We start from the raw sequence: 27,672 nt of genomic DNA, 5'->3' as shown, positions 1-27,672 counted from the left end.
TTCTTGGGGATTGGAGAAATGTGACCTGAACGTCTCTGTAGAAAAATGATCCAGGTAGAAAAGTGAAGTATGAATTGGACTGGGACAAAACAGAGAGGCTAGGAGGTCAGCAAGGAGGCTGATGTAATATTTAAAACGGGATGGTAATGATGATGGCATCTGTTAAGCGTTTACTATGCGCCAAGCACTGTTCTAAGCCCTGGGGTAGATAGGGCTCACAGTCTTCACACCCCCATTTTCCAGACGAGGTCACTGAGGCACAGAGAAGTGAAGTGGCTTGCCCAAGGTCACACAGCAAATGGTGGCGCCGGGATTAGAACCCACATCCTCTGACTCCCGGGCCCGGGCTCTTCTCGCTGAGCCACAGGATAGGATGCTTCATAAGGCAGGATAGTGATTTGATTAACAAGGCGGCAATCCGGATGGAGAGAAAAAAGCGGAATTTAGCGATGTTGTGGAGGTGGAACCGACAGGATTTAGTGATGGATCGAATACGTGGGTTGAGAGAGGGGGTCAAGGATTAGGCCAAGGTCACGGGCTTGTGAGACAGGAAGGATGATGGTGCCATCTACAGTGACGGGAAAGTCAGGGGGAGGACAGGGTTTTGGCGGGGAAGATGAGTTTTGTTTCAGACACGTGAAGTTTGAGGTGACAGTAGAGATGTTTTCAAGGCAGGAAGAAACGCAAGACTGCGGAGAGGCTGGAGATTGGGGAATCACCCGCAGAGATGTAGGTGGTAGTTGAAGCCACGGGAGCGAATGAGTTCTCCAAGTAAGTGGGTGTAGACGGGGAATAGAAGGTGGCCCAGAACTGAATTTTGGGAGGCACCCACAGGTAGGTAAAAGAGGAGCCCGTGAAAGAGGCTGAGAACGAGCGGCCAGAGAGGTAGGAGGAGAACCGGGAGAAGACAGTGTCAGTGAAGCAAAAGTGGGATGATGTTTCCAGGAGAGGAGGGTGGCTCGCAGTGTCGATGGCAGTTGGGGAGGATTAGGATGGAGTAGGGGCCACTGCCTCTCAGGGTTGCTACTGGTGATTTTCCAGTCCTCTACAGGGGGAGAGTCAAGCGGAGGCCTGTCCATTCCACTCCTAGCTTGGGGACTGGCTATTCAATTCAATCGTATTTACTGAGCGCTTACCGCGTGCACAGCACCGTACTTAGCGCTTGGGAAGTACAATCGGGCAACAGACAGAGACGATCCCTACCCGGGCTAGTGAGTGAAACGCAATCTGCTACAGGTCACAACTCACCTGGGCTGGGCAGCAGGGGCACGAGACAGAGTCGAGGGTAGAGATTCGTTTACTAAGCGCAAGGAACGGTCCACCACTTGCAGATTTTGACCAAGAAAACAGTACGGATCCACTACCGGCTTGGGAGTCAGAGGACACGGGTTCTAATCCCGGCAGATGGAAGTGCAGCGTTCTGGGAGAGAGGCGTCGATGGCGTCGTTACGGGTCGGACGCGACTCGACAGCATAAGACAACAGCAACGAGAGGGCAGGGGTTTTGGCAAGAAAGAGATCACTGGTGACCTCGTAGAGGGAGGTTTCCTTGGAAGGGTCACGGAGAGAATCGGAGGGGAGGAATTTGAGACGGCAGGTGCAGACAACCCGCTCAAGGAGTTTGGAGAGGCATGGTAGGCGGGAGATGGGGCGATAACTGGAGGGAGCCGTGGGGTCAAGGGGGGGTTTCTTTAGGATAGGAGAGACATGGGCATGTTTGAAAGCATCGGAGAAGAAGCCACTGGAGAGGCAACAGTTGAAGATGGCAGTTAGGGAGGGCGCAAGTGATTTGATATGGTACTAAGGAATGGAATCGGATGCAGATGGAGGGGGTGGATCTTGAGAGAAGGCAGGAAATCTCTAGAGATACTGTTAGGCAAGAGGGGAGAGTGGAAGAAGGGGCAGAAAGAGGGAGGGGCTGGGACATTTTAGGGAGATGGCACCTGATAGTGTCAATTTCCTCAACAAAGTAGGTGGTCAGGACATTAGGAGCTAGGGATTGGCTGGAGGGGGTGGAGGAGGCAGGGGGAATGGGAGTTTGAGGAGGCAGTTAAACAACTCAACTGGAACAACCGGCGGAGGCAAGGGGCATGGGTGTTAATAAGGATGGAGAAATAATTTTGCCAGGTAGTTAGAGCACGCAAGGGTAGACTCGAAGTGGATGAAGTCAGCCTGATGTCCTCCCGTCACCTCAAACTTAATATGGCTGAAACTGAACTTATCTTCCCACCCAAACCCTGTCCTCCCACTCATTTTCCCATCACTGTTGACGGCACCAGCAACCTTCCTGTCTCACAAGCCCCTAACCTTGCATTATCCTTGACTCCTCTCTTTCTTTCCGCCCACTTATTCAAGCCATCGCTAAATCCTGTCAGTTCTACCCTCACGCCATCTCCCAAATCCACCCCTTCCTCTCCTTCCAAGCCGCCACCACATTAATGCCAGCGCTTCTCCTGTGCCGCCTTGATTACTCTATCAGCCTCCTCACAGATCTCCTTGCCTCCGTCTCTCCCCGCTCTGGACTCCACTCTGCTGCCCTAATCATTTCCCTTCAAAAACGTTCAGACCATGTTTCTCCACTCCTCAAGACATTCCGGCGGTTGTCCGTCCACCTCCGCATCAAACAGAAGCTCCTCATCATTGGCTTTAAGGCACTTAATCACCTCGCCCCCTCCTACTTCACCTCGCTGCTCTCCTACGGCCCAGCCCGCACGCTTCGTTCCCCTAATGCTCATCTTCTCACTGTCCCTCCATCTCGTCTGCCTCGCCACCATCCTACCTCTGGCCTGGAACGTCCTCCCTCCTCGTATGGGACAGATCACTGCTCTCCCCCACTTCAAAAACCTTACTGAAGACCCACCTCCTCCAAGAAGTCTTCCCTGATTAAGCCCTCCTCTCCTCCCTTCTACGCCGCTCTGACTTGCTCCTTCATTCATCCTCCCCCCCCCCCATCCCCACAGCACATATATATCTGCAATTTATTTATAGTAATGTCCACCTCCCCCTCTAGACCCGTGAGCTCGTTGTGGGCAGGGAACGTGTCTCTTTGGGCGCTCGGTACAGTGTTTTGCACGCAGTGAGGGTGAAATAAATACGACTGAATGAATACAGCCACATTTCCGCCAGCAGCACCCTGCGGCTCGTACACGTGAACGAAGGACGTCATCCAGGGCTGTGGGTGAGTAGTACAAGATCGACAAAAGGGCCGGGAGGGGAGCGGATAGAGTTCAGCGGAGAGGACGGTATCGAGGGCGTCAACCTGGCCATTTGGGACCGGACGCTAAACGGGGCACGATGCCTTGAGAAAACCTGATGGGGTCAAAAGATCGGCGGGGAGGAGATGCGTGTGGGAGGTGAGGAAGCTGTGGTCAGAGAGAAGGATTTCAGAGTTGGGAAGGGAAGAGATTTTACAGCCGTTAGGGACGATGAGATCGAGTGGGTCCAGGTTGGTGAGGGGGTGAGATGGCGCGGAGCCGGAGGTCAGTAGAGCTGAGAAGCGATAGAAAGCCGACGGCGAAAGGGTCGTCGGGAACATCTATGTGGACCTGCGGGGCCTTGGCCAAGCCACTTCACCTCTCTGTGCCTCAGTGACCTCGCCCGTAAAATGGGGATTAAGACTGTGAGCCCCACGGGGGACACCCTGCTTACCTTGTATCTACTCCGGCGCTCAGAACAGTATCCGGCACATAGGAAGTGCTTAATAAATGCCGTCATTACTGTTATTATCATAATGAAGTCCCCAGGGTTCAATGTAGGGATGGAGAAAGAGAGAAGGAATGTGAGAAAGGGATCAAAACGGATCGAAAAGTTGGAGGTGGGGTCTGGGGGGGTGGGAGATGACCATTATTCGCATCTGGAGTGGATGGTAGAGGTGGACGGCGTGGGCTTCGAAGGAAGAGAAAGAAAGGGACGGGGGATGCGGATTTGAAAGTGGCACTGGGGCACGAGAAGGTAGCCGATACTTCCTCCTTCCCCGGTGAGTCTGGGGGAGTGAGTCTGGGGGAGTGGGTGAAGACCAGGCCCTCTCTAGAGAAGCAGCGTGGCTCAGTGGAAAGAGCCCGGGCTTGGGAGTCGCAAGTCATGGGTTCGAATCCCGGATCTGCCACTTGTCAGCTGTGTGACTGTGGGCAAGTCACTTCACTTCTCTGTGCCTCATTTCCCCCATCTGGAAAATGGGGATGAAGACTGTGAGCCCCACGTGGGACAACCTGATGAGCCTCTATCTACCCCAGTGCTTAGAACAGTGCTCTGCACATCGTAAGCGCTTAACAAATACCAACATCATTATTATTAGAGAGCGCAGCAGGGGAGACCGTGTTGTCTGGGGAGAGCCAGGTTTCAGTGATGGCGAGGAGGAGCAGTGAGTGGGTCAGCAACGGGTCAAGGATGAAGAAAAGCTTCCTCAAGATGGAGCTGGGGGGGACGGAGAGTCCACAGGCTGCAGTCGGTTGACGCTGCTGTGCGGGACGGAAGGTTTGGGAGAGGGGGACGGCGTGAGGGGTGGGAAGGGGGATGAAGGATGGCGCTGGGAAAAGACGACAGGGATGGGGAGGACTGGGATGGGATGACTGGAAGTGGGGGAGAGAGGGCTTGGGGTGGGGTCGGTGAAGTTTAAACCTCATAAATGAGATCACAGACAGCAGTAACTATTTAATCCGGTGGGTCCCCGAGGAGATGGTTGAACCGCGTGCAGGTCCTTGAGAGCAAAGAGGCCAGTGTGTAGAAGGAAAGGGGCTGGGTGGCCGGGAAAGCAGGAGAAAACTGGGGCTGGATTAGCGTGAAGGCAGGCGGCTGCCGATATGTAAAAATCTGGGTCTTTGTCACCCGGGGGGTTAGGCGGCCAAACCCTGATCTGGGCTGTCCACTGGGCAGAGTCAAAGCCACCTTGGACGTTTTTTCAGGATCCCCTGGCAGTTGATGAATAGGACTCTCAGGTCCCCGTTTTCATTAAAGAGAATATCAGCAACCGATTACAAAGCACAGAACTCCAATTTCAAAGGGGGGAAACAAAACCACCAGAATATTTGTGGAGGAAGATTTCTACCTCATCTTGAATCATTCTAGCAACTATAGACGGGCTCGGGTCTGGCTTCATAAATCCTCACCTGGTGAAGCCACGTGAGACCCAAGGTCACACTAAAATAAATGTTGTTTCAAAAATGTAATCAACAGCTGCTCCTGAAAATTAATATCCAAAGGTCTCATCCTAAGGAAAACTACAATTCAAACATTCCTTTATGTCAATGGGACTTTTTCTAACTTCAGTTTTCCCTTGGAAACACGAGGCAGGAATGACTAGTTGAGCATTTGATCGGCTCAGTTCCCTCAAGATTAAAGATAAATCATCGGCAATCCCGCAGGAGAGTCTGCTCTCTCTTCTATCAAGCAATCGATGGGATTTATTGAGCTCTTACTGTGCGCAGAGGGCTGTGCCGAGCAGTTGGGAGAGAACAATACCGCAGAGTTGGTGGGCGTGTTCACGGCCCTCAAGGATCCTAGAGCCTAGAGGGGGAGACGGATATTCAAAGAAAGAAATAAATTACGGATCTGTCCGTAAGCGCCGCGGGGCTGGGGACAGGGTGGGTAGCAAGGGTTTAAAGTGCGCGGATCCAAATGCCGATAAGGGAGAGGGGTTAAGGGAAAAGAGGGGTTAGTCCGGGAAGGCTTCCTGGAGGAGACGTGATTTGAATAAGGCTTGGAAGGTGGGAAGAGTGCTGGCCTGTCACAGGTGAAGGGTCAGGGCGTTTCAGACCGGAGGGAAAATGTGGGCAATTAGAGGAGCGAAGTGTGTGGACTGGGTTACAGTAGGAAATCAGCGAGGAAGGGTGCTAATTCATTCATTCAATAGTATTTATTGCGCGCTTACTATGTGCACAGCACTGTACTAAGCGCTTGGAATGTACAATTCGGCAACAGATAGAGACAATCCCTACCCACTAATAGTAATAATAATGGCATCTGTTAAGTATTTACTAGGTGCCAGGCACCATACTAAGCACTGGGGTGGACACAAGCAAATCGGATCGGACACAATCCCTGTCCCACACCGGGCCATAGTCTCACTCCCCATTTTACAGACGAGGTAACTGAGGCCCAGAGAGGTGAAGCCACTCGTCCAAGGTCGCCCAGCAGGCAGGTGGCGGAGCAGGGATTAGAACCCGTGACCTTCGGCCTCCCAGGCCCGGGCTGGAGCCACTCCGTCATGCCGCTTCTCGAGGACAGGAAGGGGCAAGCTGCATGAGGGCTTTAAAGTTGATGGGAAAGAGTGTCTATCAGTGCAATATCGCTTCGAGTTAAGGATGGCTATCGTTTAAACACCTCTCTTCTCTGGCAGTGGTGAAATTATGACAGTCGAGTGCCACAATACAGCGGGATAGACAGGCGGCTGTACAACCCGACGCGAGTGCCGAGGACGGCTCTAAATGAGCATTAGGAGGGTAAGGCAGAATGGTTTAGTGCAAAAGAGTGGAGACCTGAGTTCAAATCCCAGCTCTGTCCCTGGCCTGCTGGGTGACGCCGGACGAGGCAACGACCTCTCTGGGCGTCAGTTTCCTCATCTGTAAATTGGGGAATAGAATTCCCGCCCTCCCTCTTCTGCGGTGAATCCCGTGTGGATCGGGGGCCGTGTCGGTTCAGATTCTCCCGGACCTAATAATAATAATAATGTTGGTATTTGTTAAGCGCTTACTATGTGCAGAGCACTGTACTAAGCACTGGGGTAGACACAGGGGAATCAGGTTGTCCCACGTGGGGCTCACAGTCTCAATCCCCATTTTACAGATGAGGTAACCGAGGCGCAGAGAAGTTAAGTGACTTGCCCACAGCCACACAGCTGACCAGTGGGCAGAGCCGGGATTCGAACTCATGACCTCTGACTCCAAAGCCCACGCTCTTTTCCACTGAGCCAGGGCCCTGTAATAATAACGACTGTGGTATCCGTCAGCTGCTTACTATGTGCCAGGCACTGGGGTAGACACGAGATAATCAGGCCCCAGATGGGGCTTACAGTTGAGGCAGTAAGGAGAACGGGTACTGAATCCCCATTCTGCAGATGGGGAAACCGAGGCACCGAAACTTGAAGTGACTTGCCCAAGGTCTCACAGCAGAAGCAGAACCAGAACCCAGGTCTTCCAATTCCCAGGCCCGTACTCTTTCCCTAAGCCACGGCGCTTCTCTCCGCACAGTAAGCACTTGCTATGGAGACCGGAGTCGACGTCCTTGCATTTCCCCCCTGCCGGCAGTGATTAGCACAGTGTCATCACACTATAATCAAACAGTGATATTTACTGAGCGCTTACTCTGCTCAGAGCACTGCACCAGCGCTTGGGAGAGCACATCACGACAAAATCTCAAGCATACTGATTGCCCGGACGAGGGTTTGGTGACCCCCGAGTAGATCGTGGGGTCCCTGTAAGCTTGTGGGCAGGGAATATAGCTATTGTTTTCTCATACTCCCCCAGGCACTTAGCACAGTGCTCTGCACACAGTAAGCGCTCAATAAATATGAATAAATGAATATGAGAAGCGCGGTATGGCGTAGTGGCTAGAGCATTGGTGGCCGGGGAGTCATCAGGTCATGATTTGCTTGTATTATCAGTATTATAATAATAATAATGTTGGGATTTGTTAAGCGCTTACTATGTGCAGAGCACTGTTCTAAGCACTGGGGTAGACACAAGGAATCAGATGGTCCCACGTGGGGCTCACAGTCTTCATCCCCATTTTACAGATGAGGTAACTGAGGCCCAGAGAAGTGAAGTGACCTGCCCACAGTCACACAGCTGACAAGTGGCAGAGCTGGGATTCGAACTCATGACCTCTGACTCCAAAGCCCACGCTCTTTTCCACTGAGCCACGCTGCTTCTCTTATTATGGTATTTGTTCATTAAACTGTGGTATTTGTTAAGCGCTTTACTATGTGCAAAGCACTGTTCTAAGCGCTGGGGGATACAAGGTGATCAGGTTGTCCCACGTGGGGCTCACAGTTTTTTAATCCCCATTTGACAGATGCGGTAACTGAGGCACAGAGAAGTTAAGTGACTTGCCCAAGGTCACGCGGCTGACTAGCGGCGGAGCCGGGATTAGGACCCATGACCTCTGACTCCCGAGACCGCGCGCTTTCCGCTGAGCCACGGTGCTTCATTCATTCAACAGTATTTATTGAGCGCTTACTACGTGCAGAGCACCGTACTAAGCGCTTGGAGTGGACAATTGGGCAACAGCTAGAGACCGTCCCTGCCCGACGACGGGCTCACGGCCTAATCGGGGGAGACGGACGGCAGAGCAAAACAGAACAAATCAAAAACGAGACAGCATTATCACGATAAGTAGAATCAAGGGGATGGACATCTCATGAACAAAATAAAAAGGGTAATAAATAATCTATACAAATGAGCACAGTCCCGAGGGGAAGGGGGAAGAGCAGAGGGTGGAGGAATGGGGAGGGGAGGAGGAGCAGAGGGAAAGGGAGGGCTCAGTGTGGGAAGGCCTCCTGGAGGAGGTGAGCTCTCAGGAGGGCTTTGAAGAGGGGACGAGAGCTTGTTAAGAGCCTACTATGTGCCTGGCACTGTACTAAGCGCTGGGGCGGATACAAACAAATCAGGTTGGACACAGTCCCTGTCTCACGTGGGGCTCACAATATCACTCCCCATTTTACCGATGAGCCACAGAGAGCAATAATAATAATGATGAAGGTATTTGTTAAACGCTCACTAAGGGCCAAGCACTGTTCTAAGCGCTGGGGGAAAATATAAGGTAATCGGGTTGTCCCACGTGGGTCTTCATCCCCATTTTCCAGATGAGGTCACCGAGGCCCAGTGAAGTGACCCCGCCCAAAGTCACACAGCTGATAAGTGGCGGAGACAGGATTAGAATCCACCACCTCTGACTCCCAAGCCCGGGCTCTTGCCACTGAAGCGACTTGTCCAAGGTCACGCGGCGGATAAGTAGCAGAGCTGGGATTAGAAGCAGGGTTGGTCTCTATCTGTTGTTGGGCAGGGATGGTGTCTATCGGGTGCCGAGTTGTCCATTCCAAGCGCTCAGTCCAGTGCTCTGCACAGAGTAAGCGCTCAATAAATGACTGAATGAATGGCAGGGATGGTCTCTCTCTGGTGACCAACTGCACAAAGCGCTCAGTCCAGTGCTCTGCACAGAGTAAGCGCTCAATAAATACGATTGAATGAATGGGCAGGGATGGTCTCTCTCTGGTGCCCAATAGTCCTCTCCCAAGCACTCAGTCCAGTGCTCTGCACAGAGTAAGCGCTCAATAAGTACGATTGAATGAATGGGCAGGGATGGTCTCTACCTGGTGCCCATTTGTCCATTCCAAGCGCTCAGTCCAGTGCTCTGCACAGAGTAAGCGCTCAACAAATATGATTGAATGAATGGACAGGGATGGTCTCTCTCCGGGGCCCATTCCATTCCAAGCGCTCAGTCCAGTGCTCTGCACATAGTAAGCGCTCAATAAATACGATTGAATGAATGGACAGGGATGGTGTCTCTCCGGGGCCCATTTGTCCATTCCAAGCACTCAGTCCAGTGCTCTGCACAGTAAGTGCTCAATAAATACGACTGAATGAATAAACGGGCAGGGATGGTCTCTCTCCAGTGCCCAATTGTCTGCTCCAAGAGCTTTGCCCAGTGCTCTGCACAGAGTAAGCGCTCAATAAATACGATTGAATAAATGGGCAGGGATGGTCTCTCTCTGGTGCCCAATAGTCCTCTCCCAAGCACTCAGTCCAGTGCTCTGCACAGAGTAAGCGCTCAATAAGTACGATTGAATGAATGGGCAGGGATGGTCTCTACCTGGTGCCCATTTGTCCATTCCAAGCGCTCAGTCCAGTGCTCTGCACATAGTAAGCGCTCAATAAATACGATTGAATGAATGAATGGACAGGGATGGTGTCTCTCCGGGGCCCATTTGTCCATTCCAAGCGCTCAGTCCAGTGCTCTGCACAGTAAGTGCTCAATAAATACGACTGAATGAATAAACGGGCAGGGATGGTCTCTCTCTGGTGCCCAACCGCACGCTTAAAGCACTCAGTCCAGTGCTCTGCACATAGTAAGTGCTCAATAAATACGATTGAATGAATGAATGGACAGGGATGGTCTCTCTCTGGTGCCCAACTGCACACTTAAAGCGCTCAGTCCAGTGCTCTGCACATAGTAAGCGCTCAGCTACTGAATGAATTAATGGGCAGGGATGGTCTCTCTCTGGTGCCCAACCGCACGCTTAAAGCACTCAGTCCAGTGCTCTGCACATAGTAAGTGCTCAATAAATACGATTGAATGAATGAATGGACAGGGATGGTCTCTCTCTGGTGCCCAACTGCACACTTAAAGCGCTCAGTCCAGTGCTCTGCACATAGTAAGCGCTCAATACGATTGAATGAATGGACAGGGATGGTGTCTCTCCGGGGCCCATTTGTCCATTCCAAGCGCTCAGTCCAGTGCTCTGCACAGTAAGTGCTCAATAAATACGACTGAATGAATAAACGGGCAGGGATGGTCTCTCTCCAGTGCCCAACTGTCTGCTCCAAGCGCTTTGCCCAGTGCTCTGCACATAGTAAGCGCTCAATAAATACGATTGAATGAATGAATGGGCAGGGATGGTCTCTCTCTAGTGCCCAATTGACTGCTCCAAGCCCTTTGCCCAGTGCTCTGCACATAGTAGGCACTCAACTACTGAATGAACGGGCAGGGATGGTCTCTATCTGTTGCCCAACTGTTCACTCCAAGCATCAGTCCAGTGCTCCGCACATAGTAAGCGCTCAATAAATACGATTGAATGAATGAATGGGTAGGGATGGTCTCTACCTGGTGCCCCATTGTCCGCTCCAAGCGCTTTGTCCAGTGCTCTGCACCTAGTAAGCACTCAACTACTGAATAAATGAATGGGCAGGGATGGTGTCTATTTGGTGCCCAATTGTCCTCTCCCAAGGGCTCGGTCCAGTGCTCCGCACATGATCAGCACAGCGCTCAATAAATCCGATCGAATGAATGTCATTCTTAGGAACAAGCGGTTAACCAACGCCATGTGAAGGAGTCGGCGCCTTGGCAGGGCGGTGCTGATGGGGGGGGGGGGGGGGATGGCTGTGGCCCGGAGCCGGGCACCCCCTTCCACCGGGCATCGGCTGCACCAGTTGCACCAGCTGCAGGAGCTGCACCGGCTGCAGGAGCGGCGCTAGGTGCAGGAGCCGCACCGGTTGCAGGAGCCTCACCGGTCGCAGGACCTGCACCGGTTGCACCAGCTGCAGGAGCTGCCCTAGCTGCAGGAGCGGCACCGGTCGCAGGACCTGCACCGGTTGCACCAGCTGCAGGAGCTGCCCTAGCTGCAGGAGCGGCACCGGTTGCACCAGCTGCAGCAGGGCTGCGCGGGACGGCGTCGGGGGCACCGGTACCTGGGGAGGCCTCTGAGCGCCCAAGCGGCGAGGGCGAGCATGAGGGTGGGCACGGCCGGTCCTGCTCCCGCCGCCGCTGCTGCCGCTGCTGCCGCCGCTGCTCCTCGTGCCCCTCCCCCCGCTCAGGCCGGCACGTGCCTCCCCCCGCGGCCCCGCCACTTCCGGCCGCGCGGCGCGAGGCCCGGCGAGGGGGAGGGGGCCGGCGCATGCGCGCGGCGCCACCTGGCGCCTCGGTCGCCTCCTCCGCCCCAAAGCCCTGAAGGGAGGCGCGCGCCCCCCCCCCGGGCAGTCGGCGCATGCGCCGCCCGGGGGAGGGGGGGAGGGAGGGAGGAGAGGCGCGCCCCCGACACGTCCGGAGGCGCGCTCCTCCAGAGACGCGGACGGGGGGCGGTGTAGGCGCAGTGCGGGGGGGGGAGGGGGGGCGGCGCAGGCGCAGTGGGGGGGGGGCGGCGCAGGCGCAGTGCCGGGGGGAGGCGCGCCCCCAGCCAAGCGGATGGGGGCGGCGCAGGCGCATGCGCGGGAGGGGGAGGCGCGCTCCCGCCGCTTCCGGGGGCGCGCTGTCCCGGTCGCCCTGAGGGAAGAGCGGCGGTCGGCGCATGCGCGGGAGGGGGAGGCGCGCTCCCGCCGCTCCCGCCCCCCCCCAAGGCGCCGCCATCGCCGCCCCTCGGCCTCCCCTCCCGCTCGGCCCGGTAAGGAGCGCCCACGACCCCCCCTTTTCCTCTCTTTTTCCTCTTTCTCTCCCTTTTTTTCTCCTTCTCCATCGCGGGGGCGGCGGGCGAGGGGATGAGGACCATCGAACACCCCAACGTTTGGGGGCGTCGTCGTCCCCTTCCGCCTCCTCCATTCAGTCCTATTTATTGAGCGCTCCCTGGGTGCGGGGCGCTCCTGCCCACCTTCATTCATTCAGTCGCGTTTATTGAGCGCTCATTGCTTGCAAAGCACTGTGCTGAACGCTCCCTGGGTGCAGGGCGCTCCTGCCCACCTTCATTCATTCAGTCGTGTTTCTTGAGCGCTCCCTGGGTGCAGAGCACTGTGCTGAGCGCTCTCCGGGTGCAGGGCGCTCCTGCCCACCTTGATTCATTCAGTCGTGTTTATTGAGCGCTCCCTGGGTGCACAGCATTGTGCTGAGCGCTCTCCGGGTGCAGGGCGCTCCTTCCCACCTTCATTCATTCAGGCGTATTTATTGAGCGCTCCCTGGGTGCAGGGCGCTCCTGCCCACCTTCATTCATTCAGTCGTGTTTATTGAGCGCCTACTGGGGTGCACAGCACTGTGCTGAGCGCTCCCTGGGTACAGGGCGCTCCCGCCCACCTTCATTCAGGCGTATTTATTGAGCCCTTCCTGGGTGCAGAGCACTGTGCTGAGCGCTCTCCGGGTGCAGGCGCTCCTGCCCACCTTCATTCAGTCGTGTTTATTGAGCGCTTATTGGGTGTACAGCACTGTGCTGAGCGCTCCCTGGCTGCAGGGCGCTCCTGCCCACCTTCATTCAGTCGTGTTTATTGAGCCCTCCCTGGGTGCACAGCACTGTGCTGAGCGCTCGCTGGGTGCCGGGCCCTCCTGCAGCCAGTCCTGCTCACCTTCATTCATTCAGGTGTCTTTATTGAGCGCTTCTGTGTGCACAGCACCGTGCTGAGCGCTCACTCTGTGCAGGGCGCACCTGGACTGGTCCTGCCCACCTTCATTCATTCAGTGGTATTTATTGAGCGCTCCCTGTGTGCAGAACACTGTGCTGAGCGCTCCCTGTGTGCAGGACGCACCTGGAGCCCGCCCTGCCCCGTCCAGCCCTCCTGGGCCGCGCCTGCCCACTTCCATTTATTCGGTTGTATTTATTAAGTGCTTACTGTGTGCAGAGCACTGGGCGAGAGCTTCCTGTGTGCAGATCACACCTGGATCCGGTCCTGCCTCCTTCCTGCCCCACTGGAGCCTGTCCTGCCCCCCTTCCTGCCCCCTGGAGCCCGTTCTGCCTGCCTCCGGAGCTCGTTCTGCCCCGCCCCCCCCCGAGCTCATTCTGCCCCCATTCTGCCCAATGGAGCTCGTTCTGCCCCCCCCTCCTGCCCCCTGGAGCTCGTTCTACCCCCTGGAGCCCGTTCTGCCCCCCCTCCTGCCCCCGGAGCTCGTTCTGCCCCCCCCCAGCTCATTCTGCCCCCCATTCTGCCCACTGGAGCTCGTTCTGCCCCCCCCGCCCCCTGGAGCTTGTTCTGCCCCCCCCCGCCCCCTGGAGCTTGTTCTGCCCCCACCCCTGCCCCTGGAGCTTGTTCTACCCCCTGGAGCTCGTTCTACCCCCCTCCTGCCCCCTGGAGCTCGTTCTGCCCCCCCTCCTGCCCCCTGGAGCTCGTTCTGCCCCCCTTCCTGCCCCCTGGAGCTCGTTCTGCTCTCCATTCTGCCCCTGGAGCCCGTTCTGCCCCCCATTCTGCCCCCTGGAGCTAGTTCTGCCTCCCCCGCTCCCTGGAGCTCGTTCTGCTCCCCCTCCTGCCCCCCGGAGCTCGTTCTGCCCCCCTCCTGCTCCCTGGAGCTCGTCCTGCCCCCCCCCCACCCCCTGGAGCTCATTCTGCCCCCCTTCCCGCCCCCTGGAGCTCATTCTGCCCCCCCAGCCTCCCTGGACCCTGTCCTGCCCCTTTCCTGCCCCCCTGGACCTGTCCTGCCCCCTCCTCCCCCCCCCCGGAGCCCATCCCGCCCCCCAGATACGGTCCAGGGGCCACGGATAGATACCCCACCCCTAGCCCTGATGGGTCCGTCGGTTGCCCTGGGGCAGTCTCCCAAGCGCTCGGAAGCACTCAAGACGATTGAACGGATGAATGAGGGGTCCAGGAGAGCGGGCCGGACGGGGGTCGGGGAGAGGGGAGGCCGTCGATGGGGTGGGCACGGAGCCGCCTCTCCTCTTTCGATGGCTTGAGGGTTGGGGGGCGGTGGGCGTCGCCTTGGCAGGAGCCGTTAAACCCGCGCCATCCCGAGATCTCGCCGTCCCTGGCGTCTTTTCAGGTCAGCCTGGCTTCCGAGCCGGAGCGGCGGAAGACACGGCGCGTGTTTACAGCGGAGGGATTGGTGCGGTTACGTAAATACGACGGGAAGAAGCTCAGCCCCACGGCACTGGCGTCCCTAGCCTTTAATAAATGTCTTCATTTCTACCAACGCCCGCCTCTGCTAGACCGGGAGCTCGGCGGCGGCAGGACCGTCTCTGTCGGTGGAGCGTACGCTCGTTCATCCGTTCAGGGGTATTTACTGAGCGCTTACTGTGTGCAGAGCGCCTCCCGAGCGCTCAGTGCAATCATTGGTGAATGAGGCGTGCATCCCCTTGATTCTCATTACGGCCATCGCGTGGCTCAGCGGAGAGAGCCCGGGCTTCGGAGTCAGAGGCCATGAGTTCGAGTCCCGGCTCTGCCGCTTGTCAGCTGTGGGACCGTGGGCGAGTCACTTCGCTTCTCTGGGCCTCAGTGACCTCGTCCGGAAAATGGGGATTAACTGGGAGCCTGATGACCCTGTATCTCCCCCAGCGCTTAGAACAGTGCTCTGCGCAGAGTAAGCGCTTAACAAATACCAACATCGTTATTATTCTTATTATTGTCCGTCTGTCTCCCCCGATTAGACTCTCAGCCCATCTGTGAGCAGGGATTGTTTCTGTTACCGTACTGTCCATTCCAATCGCTTAGTCCAGTGCTCTGCACATAGCAGGCGCTCAATAAATACTATCGAATGAACGAATGAAGCGCCCAAATAGGATCCATCGACGCGCGGACGCTGGCACCGTGAGGGGCTGGCCGTCTTCATCGGTCGGTCAGTCGTAGGTATCGAGCGCTTACTGTGTGCGAAGCAAGTAAGTAAGCGCTTAACAAATACCGGCGTTGTTATTATTATTATTAGCACACGGGAGAGTAACGATGTCAATGTAAGAGAGGAGGGGGAGATGCCTTCCTTGCCCCTCATGAGCATCTCGTATTCTTGGAATCGAGGGACCCTCCCGAAGCCCAGAAGGTGACCCTTTCTCGCCCCCCCTTCCCGTTAACGAAAATCTGAAAGTTTACCGCTGTTTTGGGGAAAGTAATTGCTCTCAAAACCGAGGCGATGCCCTCTGCCGCAGCTCCCGAGTGAGCGGAAAGCTGTCGATCCCAGATCTGTGCCGCGGGCGCGGCGTTGGAGGCAAAGGGAGGAAATATTCCCCGGAGCCGGGTCTTCCCGCTGGGAAGAGAGGGGCTGAACTCCGGCCACCAAGGCGGGGCCGAGCCGCTTTAATTATGCCGCCCCGAGGAAGTCTCCGGAGACCTCGCCGTGGCCCCCGGTTGTAAATCGGAACGGATCAGGAGAGAAATTCAGTAAATCGCTCTTCTAAGCTTCGCGTTCACTGTGACGGCGAAATCCGAAGAGGCCCCTTCGAGTGATTTTTTTGTTTTCCAGCGTGATTTGGTTTGATCGGAGGGGCCGGCGGCCGGGAGAAGTAAGTAACCATCTCCCCGTCCCTCTTAGTGTAGGGGGAGTCCTCCTGACGATCGGTAAGATGTCATCCGTCAAGCGCTTGGCGTTTGCCGTCGTCCATTTCCTCCGGGAGCAGAGCCAGATGGGCAGCTACACGTCCGACGAGCAGGAGAGCTTGGAAGGTAATTCGCGGCCTGTCCCGCCTCCGCTGTCTTGTGGTGGCTTGCGTGGGGATTCTCGACAGGTGGTAATCGTATCTATTAAGGGTTTACCGTGTGCGGAGCCCCAGGCTAAGGGCCGGATACTCGGTCGGGTCCTCGGAGGGTTCGTAATTTCAAAACCAGCAGTGGACGTGACCTGTCGGGCCACGGGTTTCCCGTGGGGCGAATCCCGGATGTTTGTTTGGCCTTCCGAGGAGGGAAGGTCAGTTCCGCCGCAGCAGCAATGTTTTGGGTTTCGACTCCGTGGCTTTCTGGCTAGAACGCGCTGTCAGTTGATGGAGAACGTACCGGCGGCGGGGCACGGTACCGAGCACTGGGAGAGTCCAGTCGAGTTAGAAAACACCATCCCTGGCCTCAGGGAGTCTCTGATTGAGTCGGAAAAAGACACAGGATAATTTACAGTTAGGAGAAGAGAACGCAAAGGCGGGAAGGATGACTTAGCGCTATTGTTTTTGTCCGTCTCCCCCGATGAGACCGTAAGCCCGTCAGAGGGCAGGGACTGCCTCTATCTGTTACCGATTTGTCCGTTCCAAGCGCCTAGAACAGTGCCCTGCACATAGTAAGCGCTCAATAAATACTGCCGAACGATTGAATAAGTGTTTAAAGACTAGAATCTGTAAATCCGGGGCAGTGTTCGAGGCACACATACTCCAACTTGAGAGTTGGGCCGGTAGGATTTATTGAGCGCTCACTGTGTGCGGGCGCTGTGCGAAGCACCTGGGAGGGTACGGCGTGATAGAATTGGTAGATCCGCTCCCTGCCCACAACGAGCTCATCGCCTGGAGGGGGATACGGATGTTAATATTAATAAATCAGGGACGGGTACCTAAGTGCCGTGGAGCTGAGAGTTTTCCTTAACGTGGAGCGTGTCAGGACGCCGTGTCCGTGTTTTGGGAGAACCGACTGTAACGTGAACCAGCGATTAAGGGTGAACAGACACCTTTTACCTGTCGTGACGGTTTCTCTTGCCCCAAACGAAGCTTCTTAGAGACGGATCCGATTTCTAACTAAGCCATCCGATTTGCCAGATTTCCAGAGACTTCTACGGAAGGTTGCGAGGAGACTGGTAAAAAATCTTCCTCGGAAAAATGGCTCAGTTGGCGAAATGACCCTGCTGTGGAGACTCAGAGGGGCGATTTCTTTGCTTGACCCAGGAAACAGAGGTGAAGAAGGGACAGAGAAGGGCAACCGAGATGATCGGGGCGATTGAGATGCTTCTTTAGGAAGACAGATGGAAAGATTCCGGATTGTTCGGTCTGGAGAAAGGCAGACTAAAAGGGGACAGGATTGAAATGAATATTCCCGAAGGGCCCTGTCGGGGCAAAACAGCATCATTCTTCGTGAAAACCGTCATCGCCAAAGCCAGTAGCAGCCACAGAAGCCACGATGGCAGATTCAGAACCAGCAGAGGGAAACAAGGGGAGGAAACACGGCATCCGTTCCCACAGCCAGAAACCCTGGCAGGTTCCGGAGGGGTTTGGACAGATGGGTGGATGAGCGGTTCATCCCGGACGACTGGAGGAGAGTCAGGGAGGGAGCGGGAAGAGTCAGGAGTGTTGGATGTTCCATGCTGGATCGCAGAGGGAGAGTCAGGGATGGAGAAGGGAGAGTCAGGGGTGTTAGCGAGGTGTACATCTCCTCGATTCTATTTATCTCGATGATCTTGTTTTGTTCTCTTTTGCTTTGCCGCCCGTCTCCCCCGTTCAGACCGGGAGCCCCTCACTGGGCAGGAAGGGTCTCTCTCTGTCGCCGAATCGTCCTTTCCGAGCGCTCAGTACAGTGCTCTGCACAGGAAGCGCGCCGTAAATACTATTGAATGTTGGATCGTCCAGGCCGGCTCGCTGAGGAAGAGGCGGAGATGAAAAGGAGAGGTTGTGGTAACGGAGGACACCGTGGTGTCGCTGGGCAGGCACATTCCCGAGTTGGATGATCCAGGGATGGCACTCGTTCTTCATCATCAAAATAATGGTGGTATTTAAGCGCTCACCATGCGCTAGGCACCGTTCTAAGCGCTGGGGTAGATCCGAGTTAGTCCGGTTGGACGCAGTCCCTGTCCCACATGGGGCTCAGGGTTTTAATCCCCATTCTACAGGTGAGGGAACTGAGGCCCAGAGAAGTTCAGTGACTTGCTTAAGGTCGCCTTCATTCATTCATTCATTCAGTAGTATTTATTGAGCGCTTACTATGTGCAGAGCACTGTACTAAGCGCTCGGAATGGACAATTCGGCAACGGAGACGATCCCTGGCCAGCGACGGGCTCACAGTCTAATCGGGGGAGACAGACAACAAAGCTAAACAGAACAAAACAAACACAAGACGACGTCATCACGATAAGTAGAATCAAGGGGATGCGCACCTCATTGAGAAAATAAATGGGGTAATAAATCATATGTACAAATAATATCTACAAACGAGCACAGTGCTGAGGGGAGGGGGAGCGGAGGGGAAGGGGGAGCTCAGTCTGGGAAGGCCTCCCGGAGGAGGTGAGCTCCCAACAGACAAGTGGCAAAGCCGGGATTAGGACATGGTTTAGAACCTGTGTCCTTCCGACCTCCAGGCCCATTCAGTCATTCAAGAGTATTTATTGAGCGCTTCCTATGTGCAGACCACTGGACTAAGCGCTCGGACAATCGGGCAACGGATAGAGACCGTCCCTGCCCGATGACGGGCTCACAGCCCGCGCTGTTCCCACTAGGCCGCCCTGCTTCTCATTCATTCAGTCGTGTTTATTGAGCGCTTACTGTTCGCGGAGCCGGAAAATAGACACATTCCCTGCCCACGACGGGCTTACGGTCTAGCGGGGGAGCAGACAATAGAAATAAATGGCAGATATATATATATATATATCTCTTTCAATATAGAGAGAGATATATATTGTGTATATATGTGTGTGTATGTATATATATATATATGTGTACGTATATGTATATATATATATTCAGGTGCTTTGGGACTGAGGGGGTAACGAATAAAGGGAGCGAGTCAGGGTGACACAGAAGGGAATGAGAGAAGAGGAAAGGAGGGGTGAGGCGGGGAAGGCCTCTCGGAGGTGGTGTGTCTTCAGAAAAGCTTTGAAGCAGGGGAGAGTCATTGTCGGATACGAGGAGGGAGGGGGTTCCAGGGCCGAGGCTGGACGTGGGCGAGAGGTCGGCGGTGAGAGAGACCCACGAGGTCACGAATGAGAATAATTATAATAATTAGGGTATCCGTTAAGCGCTTCCTATGTGCCGAGCACTGTTCTAAGCGCTGGGGGAGATACAAGGCGATCAGGTTGTCCCCCGTGGGGCTCACAACTTAATCCCCATTTTCCAGATGAGGTCATCGGGGCACAGAGAAGTGAGGTGACTCGCCCCAAATCACACAGCAGACAAGTGGCGGAGCCGGGATTAATCATAATAGTGTTGGTATTTGTTAAGCGCTTACTATGTGCAGAGCACTAAGCGCTGGGGGAGATACAGGGCGATCAGGTCGTCCCACGTGAGGCTCATAGTCTTCATCCCCGTTTTACAGATGAGGGAACTGAGGCCTAGAGAAGCGAAGTGACTTGCCCACGGTCCCACAGCTGACGGGTGGCAGATCCGGGATCCGAACCCATGACCTCCGACTCCCGAGCCCGGGCTCTTTCCACTGAGCCGCGCTGCTTCTCTAATGAGCGTTTGGGTGACTGTGCAGATGCTGTCTGGTTTGCGCCATGGCAATATAGAAAAAAATGTCCCCCTTCCTCCATCGCTCTCACCCTCCTTCCCCCTCTCTCCCCTCGCGGACCCCCCTGAATCCCAAAAGACTTGGCATCGTCCTCTCCATTTAGGGTTTGGCAGACTTGCCCGTTCATTCAGTAGTATTTATTGAGCGCTTACTATGCGCAGAGCACTGGACTAAGCGCTTGGAACAGTCCCTCGGGCCGTGGAGAAGGGAGTGTCCCCCGCCTCCTCGAGATCACTTTCCTTCGCGTAGACGGCAGCGGGACGGGGCAGGTGGCTGGCTTCCCGCCTCGTGCCGTCGCCGACCCGTAGCTCGGCGGAAAGAGCCCGGGCGTGGGAGTCAGAGGTCATGGGTTCGAATCCCGGCTCTGCGGTGGGACTGTGGGCAAGTCACTTCACTTCTCTGGGCCTCCGTGACCTCATCTGGAAAATGGGGATGAAGACGGTGAGCCTCACGTGGGACGACCCGATGACCCTGTGTCTACCCCAGCGCTTAGAACAGTGCTCGGCACATAGTAAGCACTTACCAAATATCAACGTTATTATTATTGTTATTCTCTGGGCCTCATTGACCTCATCTGGAAAATGGGGATTCAGACTGGGAGCCCCACATGGGGCAACCTTATGACCTTGTATCTACCCAGCGCTTAGAACAGTGCTTGGCACGTAGTAAGCCCTTAACAAATACCAAAATTATTACTATTAATAATAAAAAGTCCTGTGGCTTTGTAGGCTCAGGAAAGAGCCCCGGCTTGGAAGTCAGAGGTCATGGGTTCTAATCCCGACTCCGCCACTCATCAGCTGGGTGACCTCGGCAAGTCACTTCGCTTCTCCGTGCCTCAGTGACCTCATCTGTAAAATGGGGGTGAAGACCGTGAGCCCTCCGTGGGACAACCCGATGACCCTGTATCTCCCCCAGCGCTTAGAACGGTGCGCGGCACAAAGTAAGCGCTTAACAAATACCAACGTTGTTACTGTATTTTTCCAGAGCTTCCTTTTCATTATTTCTCTCATTTCGTCCCGATGACATCCCTGTAAGTAAATGAGAAGTAAGGGTTATCCACCCCATTTTTCAGACGGGGAAACAGAGGCCAACGAGCCGCGAGATTTGCCCAGCCTCACGCAGGAGGTCAGCGGCGGAGCTGGGACTCGAACCCGGGTCTTCTAGCTGCCGGTCCCACTACCAGAAGCGGCCTAACGGCCAGAGCCCGGGCCTGAAAGTCAGAGAAGGACCTGGTTTCTGATCCCGGCTCTGCCACGTGTCTGCTGCGTGACCTTGGGGGAGTCACTTCTGCGCTTCATCTGTAAAATGGAGATTAAGACCGTGAGCGTCAGGTCGGACGTGGACTGGGTCCAACCCGATTCGCTTCCGTCTGTCCCGGCGCCTGGTACAGTCCCCGGCACGGAGTAAGCGCTTAACGCAGTCCATAAAAAAAAAAAAATGGGCGTTAGCCGCCGCTGTGCCGAAATCAGGCCCTTTTGAGCCTCTCTCCGGTTTAACCGGGAGGAGGAAGGAAGATGACCGGGAGGTGGAGAGGAGGGGTGGTCGGGGAGCAAATCAACCGTGCCGTCGTTTCAGCAGAGGTGGCTTTCTTTCGGAAGGGGATCTGGTGCTTTCAGGGGAACACGGGCGGAGAAAACCCAGTCACACGTTTTCACCGAAGCACCCGATCCTATTTTGGGTGAGGTGTTCTGCCAGAAATAGGAGTCTGCTGACGCCTTTACCCGGCATTACGAAACTCTGCCAGATAATTGATGTCTCCAGCCTCTTTTCCTCTTTGGGATTTCAGTTTGGTTGAAAAAGATGGTAAGGTGCTTGAAGGGGCAGGGACGGTGCCTTTTAATAATAATAATAATAATGGGATTAGAACCCACGACCTCCGACTCCCAAGCCCGGGCTCTTTCCACTGAGCCGCGCTGCTTCCGTAAGAACCGTGAGTCAGAGTACCAACCCTACTGTACCGTCCTCTCCCAAATACTTAGTACAGTGTTCTGCACACAGTAACTGCACAATACTCTTTGGGGGGGGTGTTGGGGGTATTTGTTAAGCCCTTACTAGGTGCCAGGCACGGTTAGTAAATGCCAGGGTAGAGGAGCAGCGTGGCTCTGGCAAGAGCCCGGGCTTGGGAGTCAGAGGTCGTGGGTTCTAATCCCGGCCCCGCCACCACTCAGCTGTGCGACTTTGGGCAAGTCGCTTCGTTTCTCGGTGCCTCAGTGACCTCATCTGTCAAATGGGGAGGAAGACTGTGAGCCTCGCGTGGGACAACCTGATGACCCTGTATTTACCCCGGCGCTTAGAACAGCGCTTGGCACCTAGTAAGCGCCCACAAATGCCTTCGTTATTATCGTATAAGTTAATCAGGTTGGACACAGGCCCCGTCTCACCCGGGGCTCACGGTCTTCATCCCCATTTTCCAGATGAGGGCACCGAGGCCCGGGGAGAGCAGTTAGGTGATGTGCCCGAGGTCACCCCGCAGAGAAAGTGGCGGGGCCGGGATTAGGACCCAGGTCCTCCCGACTCCCAGGTCCAGGCTCTGCCCACCGGCTTCCCCTTCGGTGATGAGGGATAAAAGAGACTGACGATTCTGTTTATCTTGATGATATTGACGGCAGGCTCCTTGTTTTGTCGTCCGTCTCCCCGGTTTAGACTGTGAGCCCGTCGTCGGGCGGGGACGGTCTCTCTCTGTTGCCGCCTTGTCCATTCCAAGCGCTCAGTCCAGTGCCCTGCGCACAGTAAGCGCTCAATAAATACGACCGAAGGATCGAATGGCGGCTTTGCACGTAAGTCACCAGGCCGAGCGGGCGGGTCGCCACGTGGCTGGGGCCGATCCGACGGCAGGTTTTAGAAACTTTTAAGTCTCGGAGGTCGGCCGAGGCTCCGAAAACAAAACCTGTCCGGTTCTCCGTCTCCAGCTTCTCGTCGGTTTGAGATCTTGAACGGATTCCCCGCGCTTCTTTAATTCTCGGTCGTGAACGGTCCGTGCCGTCCGTCGAGGCGGTGGGACTTGGCGATTAGTCATAATGAGGCTTGGATTTCAAGGAGAGATTCTCGTCGTCGTTTTTATGGGGCACCACCCGGGTGCCGGCAGCGTCGAAGTGAAACCCCCGGTTCCTGTCCTCGAAGCGTGTACTCTAGGCTTTGAGCTTGTCATTCATTCAGTAGTATTTATTGAGCGCTCACCGGGTGCAGAGCACCGGACTAAGCGCTTGGAATGGACAGTTGGGCAACAGACAGAGACCGTCCCTGCCCACCGACGGGCTCACGGTCTAATCGGGGCAGACAGACGGACAAAAACAAGACAACGTGATTGTCGTGGGAGGGGAGGCGTTTGCCACCTCTGTGGTATTTGTACTCTCCCGAGCGCTTAATAATAATAATAATGTTGGTATTTGTTAAGCGCTTACTATGTGCCGAGCACTGTTCTAAGCGCTGGGGGAGACACAGGGGAATCGGGTTGTCCCACGTGGGGCTCACCGTCTTAATCTCCATTTTACAGACGAGGTAACCGGGGCACCGAGAAGTGAAGTGACTCGCCCACAGTCGCACAGCTGACAAGTGGCAGAGCCCGGATTTGAACTCATGACCTCTGACTCCAAAGCCCGTGCTCTTTCCACTGAGCCACGCTGGGGGAGACACAGGGGAATCGGGTCGTCCCACGTGGGGCTCACAGTCTTAATCCCCATTTTACAGATGAGGGAACTGAGGCACCGAGAAGTGAAACGACTTGCCCAAAGTCACACAGCTGACAAGTGGCTTAGTCCAGTGCTCGGCACTGGTGAGCGCTCAATAAGTATCGTCGATGAGGATGGTTTACGATCGAGGGGGCTTATACGGAGAAGCGGCGTGGCTCGGTGGAAAGAGCCCGGGCTGGGGAGTCGGAGGCCACGGGTTCGAGTCCCCGCCCTGCCACTTGGCAGCTGGGGGACTGTGGGCGAGTCACTTCACTGGGCCTCAGTTCCCTCATCTGGAAAATGGGGATGAAGACCGTGAGCCCCACGTGGGACCACCTGATTCCCCTGGGTCTCCCCCAGCGCTTAGAACAGGGCTCGGCACCTAGTAAGCGCTTAACGGATACCAACATTGTTATTATTAGAACAGTGCTTGGCACATAGTAAGCGCTTAACAAATACCGTCATTATTATTATTATTATTACGAGAAAGGGTGAATATGCACAGATCCCACAGCACTTCTGTACGTACCTTTACGTTATGCATTATAAACTATCCATAGCGACGTCTCTCTCCCCCCCCTAGACTGGCAGCTCTCTGAAGGCGGGGACCGTGTCCCCTGACTCTTGTACGGCAGCCTCCCAAACCCTTAGCACGACGCTCCGCTCGTAGTAAGCGCTCAGTAACTACCGTCGCTCGACTGCAGGTCCTCACGCCGTTGCTTTATCTCTCCCTGCTGCTTTCGTTTTTGTTTTTTTTAAGTCGCCATTCAGTGCTTGGAGACGGTTTTCAAGATCAGCCCGGAAGACACCGACCTCGCGGTGGGCCAGCCCCTGATGGAAATGTTCACCAACTCGTTCTGCCAGGTGAGCCCCGAGTCGCCTTCGCCTCGACGAACCTTTCGGGGTCGGGGACAGGCAGGTCCCTGGCAGCCGGGCGGGATCTCTACGTTAGCCGGAGGTTGGCCAGATCCTCCCCGTGAATGTAAGCTGCCTCCCCAGAGGACGTTGTTATTGCAGCGTGCCGCGGTGGAAACGGCCCGGGCTTGGAAGTCAGAGGTCATGGGTTCGATTGCGGGCTCTGCCACCCGGCAGCTGTGGGACTGTGGGCAAGTCACTTCACTTCTCTGTGCCCCGGTTCCCTCATCTGGAAAATGGGGCCGAAGACCGTGAGCCTCACGTGGGACGACCCGATGACCCTGTATCTACCCCAGCGCTTAGAACAGTGCCTTGCACATGGTAAGCGCTTAACAAATACCAACATTATTGTTATTATTATTACTGCTGCTGTTATTAGTAGTGATGATAATAACCGTGGCATCTGTTAAGCACTTACTCTGTATCGGCACCGATTTAAGCGCGGGGTTGATAGAAGCAGAGCGTGTTAGACACGGCCCCTGTCCCCCGCGGGGCGCTCGGTCTCCATCCCCCTTTTACAGATGAGGTGACCGAGGGCCAGAGAAGCCAAGTGACTTGCCCGGAGTCACACAGCTGACCGGTGGCGGAGCCGGGATTAGGATCCACAACCTTCTGACTCCCGGGCCCGGGCTGTATCCACTACCCCGTGCCGCTTCAGGTTAGGCACTTGAGGAGAAGTTGCCTCCGATGATAATGATATTTACGCGCTTACATTGTGCAAAGCACCACTGTAAGCGCTGAGGGTGATGAGGCTGTCCCACGTGAGGTTCACAGTTAATCCCCGTTTTACAGATGAGGTCACTGAGGCCCGGAGAAGTGAAGTGACTTTCCCACAGACACCGAGCTGCCAAGTGGCGGAGCCGGGATTCGAACCCATGACCCCTGACTCCCAAGCCCGCTGAGCCCCGCTGCTTCTCTGTATTGAGCGATCTCCCTCCGAGACCCAACCGGGACAGGCCGGGGGTTGCCGTCCCTCACTGAGCGACTTCCTTCCCCCGCCCCGCTACTTTGACTAAGTGCTTCCGACGTATCAGATGCTAAATGTTCGGGTAGAGACGAGCCGGACGGGGAATCGAAACCCGTTCTCCTTCCTACGCGGACCGTGAGCCCCGTATGGGACGGGGCCTGTGTCCGACCCGATTATCTTCCGTCTTGACACGGCGTAAGCACTTAACAGATATTATTATTGTTAATTATCAGAGGGGATGCTGTCCCTGTCCCTCGTGGGCTGCGCTGTCAGAGAAGTAGGGCGAGCCAGGCGCCTTATCCCCATTTTACGGACTAAAAGCCCAGATAGGGTGACTTTCTCAAGGTCCCGGGGCAGGCCAGACGCGGAGGCGTAACTAGAATCCAGGTCTTTCGGCTCGCGGTTTCCTGCCCTTTCCGGCCGTTCCTTTCGAGGTGCCGGCGAGCGCACGGAGCCAGTCTCTGGGATCGGCCCCTGGACCGGGAAACTCCCTGGAGGGAAAGGTCAGCTCGGCTGTCGTCCGTCGAGTGGTGGGTTTTTAGCGCAGTCGCCTGGTCTAAACCCATTTCCGTCGACCGCGTCACCGCCCGAAAAATAGAAGTAAATGAGACGTCCCGGAAGGATACGGTTCTTGAAAGAATGCATTTCTAGATGTTGCTGAACGCTTTCACTCCCCGGGTTTGCTCGCCCGTCCCAGTTCTGCCTCTGTCCAGTTCAGTTAGGGGCATTTAGGTGATGACCTGTTGAGACTCAGTCTACATTTGGGAATGGGCTACCCGGAAGGGTCGATTTTTACGTATTTTGTGAAAGAAGGAGCGGAATCTAGTTGCTCGATCATGGGCCTGGGAGTCAGGAGGACCTGGGTTCTAATCCCGGCTCCACAACTTCCCTGCTGTGTGACTTTGGGCAAGTCACTTCACTTCTCTGTGCCTCGGTTACCTCATCTGTCAGGTGAGGATGAACACAGCGAGCCCCACGTGGGACAGGGTCCGTGTCCAACCCGATTCGCCTGTATCTACCCCGGCGCTCAGAACAGTGCCTGGCACATAGTAAGCGCTTCACAAATTCCTTAATTGTCATTATGATTATTGTTTTCAATAAGGGGGTTTCCCTTCCTTACTCTGGGAAGAACCTGGCCTCACTTTAGGGAACCGATAACCACGCTCAGCTTTAGCTTCTCTTGCGTGAACACTCTCGTTTCCGTCTCTCCGAAACCACGATCTGAGCGGGGCTAAGTGTCCAATGGATTCTTGTCCATTCCAAGCGCTTAGAACAGTGCTCCGCACCTAGTAAGCGCTCAATAAATACTATTCAATGAATGAATGGAGTCCAATACCGTTAAATTTGGGGTGAGGTGGGGCAGCAGTGGGAACGTCTGCTGAGCCACTGGCAAGTACTAGAAAGGAGTCAGATTACCTGGCATTCAAAAAAATGGAAAAAAAAAAGAAAAAAATTGAGGAAAAAAATTGAAAAAAATTAGGGAAAAGATTATTTTGAAAAAAAATATTTTGAAAAAAATATTTCGAAAAAAAATTTTCATTTTTTGGCGTACATAGCACTGTATTCATTCAGTCAGTCGAATTTATTGAGCGCTTACTGTGTGCAGAGCACTGTACTGAGCACTGGGGAGAGTCCAATACTATAATAGACACATTCCCTGCCCACAACGAGCTTACAATCCCCAGTTAGAAGCTAAACCCACGTTCCTTGCTCACACGGAGCTGACGGGCTAATGGGGGAGTCAGGGAGACAGAAATTAAGTACAAAGAGTGGGAACAGAGGCTTAAACTTCCTGCCTCGGATAAGATCAAGGGTAAGATAGGTAGTAAGTAGTGTCATTATGTCAGGAGGAAATTCGGCAGTAAATGTTGAGCGAACCTGTAAGCATGGATTCCTATGACATGCCCAAGACACCTGCCAGGCAGATGCTGGGGAACGTAAACCGTAAAAATAAAAGCTGAAATCGAGCTTCAGATGGAAAAGAAGGGAATCACGTCGTCCCGTGTGGGACTCACAGTCTTAATTCCCATTTTACAGATTAGGTAACAGGCACAGAGAAATGAGGTGACTTGCCCAGAGTCACACAGCTGGCAAGCGGAGGAGCCGGGATTAGAACCCATGACCTCTGACTCCCGAGCCCATGCTTTTTCCACGCTTCTCCTATAACATTCTCCGCCCACAACGAGCTTACAGTCGGGTGGGGGAGTCGGACATTAATCTAAAGAAAGAAATTAGAGATACGCACATAACAGTCCAGCGCTTAGAACAGTGCTCGGCACATAGTAAGCGCTTAACGAATACCAACATTATTATTATTTCAAACGCTGGCTCTGCGCTTCTTGGTCAATTTGCAGTTTCTCCCGTGGTGAGTGAAAATCGACCTTCGTTCCCGG

At 54.9% G+C, this 27,672-nt stretch overlaps 2 protein-coding genes across 7 annotated transcripts in view; one reads left to right on the top strand and one right to left on the bottom strand.

The window, feature by feature from the left end:
* The window catches only part of NLN (neurolysin), a 73,065-nt gene extending 61,546 nt beyond the window's left edge, over positions 1 to 11,519 (bottom strand). For 2 of the 4 annotated variants that reach the window (XR_003760117.2, XM_029066912.2), the window contains exon 1: positions 11,399 to 11,493. Coding sequence is in view for 3 of the 4 variants with exons in the window: in XM_029066912.2 (XP_028922745.1) it covers positions 11,399 to 11,439 (41 nt within the window). In the remaining variant the exon portion in view is untranslated. Of the gene's footprint in view, positions 1 to 11,398 lie in introns of all 4 variants that reach the window. The other 2 variants (XM_029066911.2, XM_039910529.1) reach the window with 2 other exon arrangements.
* Positions 11,520 to 12,039: 520 nt separating this feature from the next.
* Positions 12,040 to 27,672, top strand: part of SGTB (small glutamine rich tetratricopeptide repeat co-chaperone beta) — a 29,665-nt gene continuing 14,032 nt past the window's right edge. For 2 of the 3 annotated variants that reach the window (XR_003759260.2, XM_029064237.2), the window contains exons 1-3: positions 12,040 to 12,087; positions 15,855 to 15,985; positions 24,158 to 24,261. Coding sequence is in view for 2 of the 3 variants with exons in the window: in XM_029064237.2 (XP_028920070.1) it covers positions 15,886 to 15,985; positions 24,158 to 24,261 (204 nt within the window). In the remaining variant the exon portion in view is untranslated. Of the gene's footprint in view, positions 12,088 to 15,854; positions 15,986 to 24,157; positions 24,262 to 27,672 lie in introns of those variants that run through there. The other variant, XM_029064238.1, reaches the window with a different exon arrangement.

Source organism: Ornithorhynchus anatinus, chromosome 1, assembly GCF_004115215.2.
Source record: "Ornithorhynchus anatinus isolate Pmale09 chromosome 1, mOrnAna1.pri.v4, whole genome shotgun sequence".
In the NCBI taxonomy this organism is placed as follows: Eukaryota; Metazoa; Chordata; class Mammalia; order Monotremata; family Ornithorhynchidae; genus Ornithorhynchus; species Ornithorhynchus anatinus.
This window is presented reverse-complemented; position numbering and strand designations above follow the sequence as displayed.